Source organism: Triticum dicoccoides, chromosome 6B (genome assembly GCF_002162155.2).
Source record: "Triticum dicoccoides isolate Atlit2015 ecotype Zavitan chromosome 6B, WEW_v2.0, whole genome shotgun sequence".
Taxonomy (NCBI): domain Eukaryota; kingdom Viridiplantae; phylum Streptophyta; class Magnoliopsida; order Poales; family Poaceae; genus Triticum; species Triticum dicoccoides.
In genome coordinates, this window is record NC_041391.1 from 441,940,658 (window position 1) to 441,949,285 (window position 8,628).

General features: G+C 42.0%; 1 protein-coding gene across 1 annotated transcript; it reads right to left on the bottom strand.

The window, feature by feature from the left end:
• Window positions 1-349: 349 nt before the first annotated feature.
• Window positions 350-5,128, bottom strand: LOC119324351. The gene is made up of 8 exons (XM_037598139.1): window positions 4,598-5,128; window positions 4,178-4,490; window positions 3,709-3,855; window positions 3,552-3,599; window positions 3,238-3,381; window positions 2,980-3,159; window positions 2,758-2,894; window positions 350-1,670 (listed from the first exon to the last, which is right to left on the bottom strand). Exons 5-8 carry the CDS (start codon window positions 3,304-3,306, stop codon window positions 569-571), a joined length of 1,488 nt encoding a protein of 495 aa, XP_037454036.1. The 5' UTR covers window positions 3,307-3,381; window positions 3,552-3,599; window positions 3,709-3,855; window positions 4,178-4,490; window positions 4,598-5,128; the 3' UTR covers window positions 350-568.
• Window positions 5,129-8,628: the final 3,500 nt, after the last annotated feature.

Consider the following 8,628-nt stretch of genomic DNA (forward strand, 5'->3'; position numbering starts at 1 on the left):
GAGCAGCAGGTCCGTCTGCGGCGGCACCAAGAACGCCAGCGCAGGCTATCCTACTCGCGATTATGCCCAGGGGCCAGGGCATTCAATCCTCATCACCTCGCGCGCATACTCGCCGACACCTGCACCGTGCTGGCTGCGGTCGTCAACTTCAATTGAACTAACAATAGTGCAGGGGCAAGGACGCCTGGCGTCAATCCTCGCCAAGAACGCCTCCGGCTCTGTCCGTGGTCAGCTCCCAGCAATCTAGCCGTGCTGGTTACCAGTTTAATTTTTTTCTCATCGATTAATTGGATGTATTTCTATTGGTGCAATCAAGCATTCAAACTCACTTCAATTAACTACACACCCATCACCAAAATGCACATTCTCCGAATAACAAAGTAAAGTAAAGGCCAACATTGGCTCCAAATACTCAGCACAAATTCTAACATTCGTTCTGCTTCGACATATGCAAAGTTACGAACAAGTAAACACTAGTGATCGCCTTACAATTAGGAAGCCCAACGCTTCTGACTGTCCGTTAAACAAAAGGAAAAAACAACTGCTAGTGATCTCTCAAGTCATCACTTTACTCCTCCCTAGGAATCCGTTCCCAGCTTACATCGGTATAATAACAATGTCGGGGTCTGTTTTGATCCATATCCAACTCTGGCCAAAACCCGTGCCTCAAAAAAGACTCTTCGAGCACAGGACCATACCCAGGATCAACCTTGTTGATCAACTCCTCCACATCGTAAACCTTATACTCACTTTGCCATAAACGAGCGGGACCATATAAGTGCTCAAAAGGATCCCTATGCAGGGCAACATATATCTTTCCCAGCTCGACCTTTTCCTCATTACTGTTAACCATGATCTTCTTCCCATCCGCAGAAAGCGGCCTTTCAAGTGGAGCTCTATCTGTTGTTTTTTTTATACCACGAAGTGCTTGTCCCTCCCGTACCCAGTAATTGACAAGTGGGTGCAGGCCCTCCAGATCAAATAACTTATTCGGGAACACTTCAGATAGGTCGCTGAACACTAGATTCACACGAGATTCTAATTTATAGGCACCAATGGAGTCTGGACAATATCCAGACCGCATTCTTTTGAGCCTGTTGGCAACTGTATGTCGCAGGAAACGGTTGGCAGCTGCATTCCTATCAATCCGATCACCAGGAAACCTGATCGCTGAATGATTATTGATCAGTCGTTTGTCCACAGACTTAGCATACTCCAGATAGAATAATAAATGTTTAACATCCAGCGGAGTTCTCAGAAACTCTGCCGTCTGTCCTCTGGATGCTTCCAGACATTCATTGAACAATACCCGGAGAGCATTGTATGGGCATTCCATAGAGTTCTCCTCATCTTTCTCCTCATCTTTCTCCTCATCTGTTATACATGTGCTTTTAAACATGATCCCCCTGTGCGAGGGTGACCATAGGATATTGTCCATTTTGAGTAGCTGACTGACATTAACCCCCCTCATCATGTTGACTGTAACAAGGCCAGAGCCATGTCGAAGAAGATCAGAACCCAATTCGCCTAACACTGAATTGCCAAATACCTGTAGGTCCACTTTCCGAAAGAGTCCACCTAGTGAAATTGGCTTAAGAATAGCACCAGCAAGTAAACAATCCTTAAGGGGAAAGAGTGGCCATCTCTGTGCTTCATAATCATCACAAAATCTGTTAATAAAAAGACATACATTACTGATCTACTCTCTGATACTAGAAGAGATAGGAAGCCACAGTATTCTTCCAAATAATGCTACTTCAGTGGCTCAGAGAGAGAAAATAATTACAGTACACACTGTATATGGTCAGTTCACCAGCCATGCTTCACGCATTCACCCCTCTACCCTCCATGCAGACATTTGGCATATGGTAAATTACTCTTATGTAGTACTCCCTCTGTCCCATAATATAAGATCTTATTACATCCAATATATTATGGGACAGAGGGAGACAAAGGCAGTAAATACTCTCTACCAAACCAAAATTTTCAAATTGGATGGAGGGACTTTAATTCATTACCAGTTGCAAAGAGAAGCGCTAATATGCGTAGTTATTATCGTCTTTAACTGATAAATGGGATTAAAATCCCATTAGTAAAATTAGCGTCACAGCCAAAGACAGAATTTAAAACGAATCTTTAACTAGTCCCAAGTCCCAACTCTTCACCAATCAGTTCTGTTTAGAGAGAATCTTCACCAGTCAGTTATATTCTCTTACTACCTGTGTTTTGCAATTAAAAATATGAAATGACTCTTAACTAGTCTCACCTGCTCAAATATATTTTCACATGGATGCCGAGATAACTTCACGGAGCAAAATAACAGAAATATACTCATATATTCCACTAAACTAAGGGGGGCAACAGAGGATGGTTTCAGCTAACTCTTATTGCTTTGAACTACCATGCAAACAGCTGCAGCAAAATCATTTTTGTTTACTTGCATTGTTTATGAGATGCTTCAAATATCTAAGGGTGCATACACCTGTATGCAGAAAGTGTGAAAATTTTAGTTGCTCGACTAGTGATACTAGAGTCATTTATGCAAGTAATCTGGACTGCTATCATCCTGTGATGGCAGAACTTTTAGCGGTGCAATGCAGAGTTCCGAGCATACAGATATAAGTGTGGCTCTTTAGTAATAAAGCATGCAACAATCAGATCCTTGAAACAGTAGCACACCAGGACAAAGTAGCAAATAATGTTTAAAACATAGAGCTTGGGCAGAGAGAGAGAACTATTGATTTGTTTGTAACTTACATCAATTGTTTAACAACCGGAACTTCCAGCTCCGGTTCCGGTCCAATTGAAGAGAAAGTTCGGCCATTTTGGAACACTTTCCTTTTGTATGGTGTCATTTCCGGTTTAGCTTGGCTGGATGCTTTGAGCACATGATCCTGATAATGAACGGCACAATAGATTAGTTACAGTGATCCAACAAAATGGAAGTGTCCACCTACACAACAGAACACAATCACTCACCATTTGGTTATTGACTAGAAAGTCATAATCAAGACTCTCCTCCTCAGTCATCTTAGCATAGTGCATCCAGTCATCTTGTTCAACTGGATCCTTAATCAAGCCAATGGGGTACTCACTCACAAATGACTTGTATACATTCTTCAGGTTATCTCCAGATATCTTCAGCGAATCATCATTGTTCTACAGCAAGGGGAGCCAATGTTAACAATGCTCCTGAAAAGATGAAAAATTCTTTACTAAAATTAATGGTGGGACTACCTCTTCCTTGAAGTTGAGGTCATAGGTTTTGTCCTTGTCATTGTAGAACTCTGAAGCAGCAACATCCATTCCAATGACAACTTTGCCAGTGTATCCAGCCTTTTCAATTGCAGTCTTCAAGAGTTCAAGGCCCTCCTTGTTCTCCTACAATGTCAGAAAACAAAAGGAACTCAGATCACAACCCAGATACGTTGACTTTCAATTCAGAGCAACACAGTAGTTTTACACATTAAACCATGACAGTCAACAGCTGTCGTTAAAACACCAAGACATAACAAAGCAAGGAAATCAAAGCTCTGAGAACAGGGATATACCTGAATGTTAGGAGCAAAACCACCTTCATCTCCAACATTGGTGACATCCTGCCCATATTGCAGTTTAAAGTAAATTATCCAAGAGAATATCGTACAAGGAAATTCATAGTATACATTATAAAACTATTCACACAAGGATGTTATATATAACTGATACCTTGTTTAAAAATTCGTCCAGATCTTCAGCGGTCTGTTTAGTTTCTCCACTGCATAATGCTTTGACTTCCTTTGCCAATTCTTAAGCAGGATCTAGCAGAAACTTTGCATACTCCATCCTTGCTTTCAGTTTCCTTTTCAACGCTTCCTGCATCAGAACATGAACTACGTTCTTGAGCCAACCAATTTGCAAAGTAACAATGTTTGTGGTTCGTATAGAAATGTAACTACGAGATCAATTCAAACATTAATACACAGAAATCTGTCATATCATGAACAGCAGGGTCAACAAACCATGGAACCAGAATGATGATATGCTGCACATGCACATCTGCTTAACACAGGGCAGGTAACCCATGCATCATAAGTTGTGACATACATGGTGGCATAATAGAATGCTTAGAAATGTAATAGCTAAACAGTATAATCATACAAGTGCACTTAGTAATTATTATTGTTGCATCACAAACCTCTTCTTTCATCTTGTCTTGAAAAGTGGATGGCAGCATGTTTGGAAACAACTTGAGAAACACCGGCAATAAGAATTCCATGAACGGAACAATGATAAACACAGCAACAGGTACCAGCCTGAAGATATCAGCTGTTGTACGGGTGAGTTGTTGCCTCTCTCTCCTTGACAGGCTCTTTCCACCAGCAAGCTTCACCAGCAATCTTGATGAAATCCTAACATCTGCCCAAAGTAGCTTTGTTCCTAACCAGTAATGCTGCAGTCTAGAAATAAATTCATCCTTCCCATGCTTCAGCTTTACAGCCCAGTCAGCTCTACACAGAGATAGGTTGCATATGTTTAGAACACCGGAAAAATGGGGCAGAAAACAATATCTTGTATCAAAAGTCATAAGTTTGAGTTCAAGGAAGACGATACAGACCTACTCATTGAAGCAATAGCTCGGAGAGCAGGGCCAATACCCAGAAGCCTTGCCCAGAATTTTTGTACGATTGATCGGCTAGCCTTTAGAGATTCTTGCACCTGCTTGGCTTTGGCTCTAGCTTTTGCTGTGCTTAGGCCTTCCACAGCCTGGTCACATTCTTCTGGGGATGCCTCCTTTTTCTTTTTATTCTGCTTCTGATCCTCACTCTGTTCTTCTTCGGTATCCAACTTAGGTTGCCCAGCAGTTGCGGTTGATGCTCTGCGGATTGACTGCAACAAACCTCTAGCTCCAAAAGGCAATGCAAATTCATTACTTCTTCCAATTCCATAACCATGAAGAGAAATCACATGAGCTGGTCGCTGCGGAAACCCATTACCAAGACCTAGCAGACCACCCTTTGTCAAATTCACATTATACTGCGAAAGTGCCTTTCTGCTCCCGAGCTCATTTGAGCTCGGTGAACAGTAAAATCAAAAAAAAAATAAAAAAAATTTCAAAAAATTCCAATTTTTTTTGGGAGAAACATTGACAAAAGTTCTAAGTGCTTGCAAAAATTCATCATGAAATCACATTCCTGTAAAGCGTGGTAAAAAAAAACAAATTCAGTGCTCCAAAATGCTTTTGAAAGTAGCTTTTTCAGAGTACTGATTTTGTTTTTTTGCCACGCCTTCTAGAAATGTGATTTCATGGCGAATTTTTGCAAGCACTTAGAACTTTTGTCAATGTTTCTCCCAAAAAAAATTGGATTTTTTTTTAAAAAAATTGATTTAGTTTTGATTTTACTGTTCACCCGAGCTCATTTGAGCTCGGGTGCAGAAACTCCGCGTCCATTATACTGCTCTTTCTCCTTGTCAGATTTTGAGTCCCCTAAGCTTTGCTCGAGAAATTGTGGCGCTATTCTTGGCTGAGCCTTGAAACCAAATGCCCCATGCTGGAAGGTAGAGAAGGATGATGACAGGATAGGTGTGTTAACATTATCCAAAAGACGTTTCCTTCTCCTAATGATCGCCCTTGAAGCCATACTTGGTTGCTTCTCACCCTCCCAATGGGAAGGCAAAGATCATGCCGTTCTAAGTACAACCTGAAGTGATCAAATTCAGAAACCATAAGAAAAATAAAGATTGACAAGGGGATAGTAACAGCACATTACAACAACAAAAAAACAGCGGTGAGAATAATGCTGAACAATCGCAGTACCAATATACCACACGCACTAGTCAATTCTTTTCAAAGGGCACTAAGTGCAGTTTTCTGGTATAATGGAAGGACCGTAAATCTCTAGGATTTCCTCTAACATAACAGTAGAACACATAAGTACAGTGAGTAATACTTAGAAACTTATATGAGTAGCAACTAATATGGAGAATCAAAGTGAGGATGCAAAAGCTGTAAGAGAATCAACTCTGATCCAACTATACAAGCAAGCTCAGCAATAGTCCAATCAACAGCCAGCAGAACAAACAAGTCCGTGGTTGTGTATTTCCCAACTGATCACAAGATTCAGAGCTGACAATCCATGGCCAGCACAACAAATAAGTCAAACAGTTGTGTACCTCCCAATTGATCACAAGATTCAGAGCTGACAATCCAACAATGCATAAATACCATGAGTAGTAATTTCACTGTTGCCGGTAAGAAGATTCCATGAGAATCAACTATTTTCTTCACCTCAGATTTACAAATTGCTCACTTTAAGTCTTAACTATGACAAGCACTTCTAACAGTTCAAGAACAAAAATCTGAAGCAATCATTAACTAGTAGTAAACCTGGTTTGGACACTTGCATTAAGGAATATAACTCCATCTTTTAATTTCCAAAATAACAGTTATAGAGGGAAGAAAAAATCACAGATAGATTATTATAATCAATAGCAGAGCATCTCCTCGGTTGAACCATTTTGCCTATCCAGATATCGACACGAAAAAGCTCAACAACATATGGCAGTGACAATTTAATTCGACAAGTTTGACGTCAGGAGCAGTTCAACTCAAGCACCCGAGATTATACAAGTTACACACTCCAATCGAGTCGAAAATCGAAACCCCGCGAAAAGTACGAATCGCGTCAGGTTCAGTCCGTACTGATTCATCCATCCTAAGCAAAAGAGACAGACAGAAGGGGCGGACTTAACCATTACACAGATTTGCAAACGATCGACGAAGATACTATAAGGAACAGGCGAGGACAAAACAATTATAATTTCTGAAGTTTCGAACAGGACCGCGAAATCGGTCCTTTCGGCTGCCACCTACCCTGAAACATCCACTACTCGCCACTCGCCAGAGACCAAATTACCCCGAAAACTAAAACCGCAGCAACGGATGTGACCACTGGCTGTCGATCCGTCCCACCAAATCACCGACGCGAGCGAAGCGAAATCCTTAGGAAATCGACCAATGCGTCGACCGACCGACCGGGCAAAAAAAATCAGAAGTGGAAAAACCAAAGGAGCGTCCGGAGAGAGGCGGAGGAGAGCTCACCCGGCGAGGGACGCGGCGCCGATCGGCCGATCCCGTGGAGGTAGGGTTTAGGGTTTTTGAGGAGGGAAGGATGGGAGTAGTGAGGGGGGAAAGCAAAGGGGAATGAAAGGAGAAGAGGAGCAGCGGGGGCTACTTTACTCGGAGAGGAGGGCGGGGGCAGACGTGCGAAGAAAGAAAGAAATGTGACTGTTGCAACGTGCAGCTCAAAACGTGCAGCTCATTAGAACAAGTCGAGGCAGTGTTGTGCCTCTAAAACCTAGGGATTGGTGTAAAATCATAATTTAGGTCTCTTATATAATACAAATCCAATTAAACTTATTATTGATCCTATTGTGGTAGTGTGATTTTTTTTTGAAAAACATTACTCACATTTTAATAGTATAACTCACGTTAAAAGGTGAAATTTGGTACTGTGATTAGGGAATCCAACTCGATACCCCGTCGGTCCACGGATGTGTTGGCTGTTTAAAATCCCGCAAACTAGACGCAAAATCAGGGGAGCTTTGCTGACGTCCAGAACGCGACCACGTACGTGTCCGACACTCCAGTCCCACCCCAAAACCTATTCGCCCGAGAAACCCTCCTTTCGTGAAGCGGTTGCCGCCCATTCATTTTGGTCAGTGTCGCTCTAGATCGAACGTGACTCCATGGCCTTGATGTCGGTCAGAGCGACGCCACCGGATAAGCGGGCTGCGCCGCTTCAATGCCAACATGACGACCGAGAAGTCTACTCCGATCAGTGCGCCGTATGAAGCCGTTGCCCGCCCTTTCGCAGCCCGCGGCTATTTAAGCACAGCTTTGGCGTGGTCCACACCACACCTCACACCATCTCCTCTTCGCACTGAAGGAAATATGCCCTAGAGGCAATAGTAAAGTTGTTATTTATATTTCCTTATATCATGATAAATGTTTATTATTCATGCTAGAATTGTACTAACCGGAAACTTGATACATGTGTGGATACATAGACAAAACACAGTGTCCCTAGTAAGCCTCTACTAGACTAGCTCGTTAATCAAAGATGGTTAAGTTTCCTAACCATAGACATGTGTCGACATTTGATGAACAGAATCACATCATTAGGAGAATGATGTGATGGACAAGACCCATCCGTTAGCTTAGCATAATGATCGTTAAGTTTTATTGCTATTGCTTACTTCATGTCATATACATATTTCTTTGACTATGAGATTATGCAACTCCCGGATACTGGAGGAATACCTTGTGTGATATCAAACGTCACAATGTAATTGGGTGATTATAAAGATGCTCTACAGGTATCTCCGAAGATGTTTGTTGGGTTGGCATAGATCGAGATTATGATTTGTCAGTATCGGAGAGGTATCTCTGGGCCCTCTCGGTAATGCATATCATAATAAGCCTTGCAAGCAATGTGACTAATGAGTTAGTTAAGGGATGATGTATTACGGAACGAGTAAAGAGACTTGCCGGTAACGAGATTGAACTAGGTATGAAGATACCAACGATCGAATCTCGGGCAAGTAACATACCGATGACAAAGGGAATAAAGTATGTTGTCATTGCGG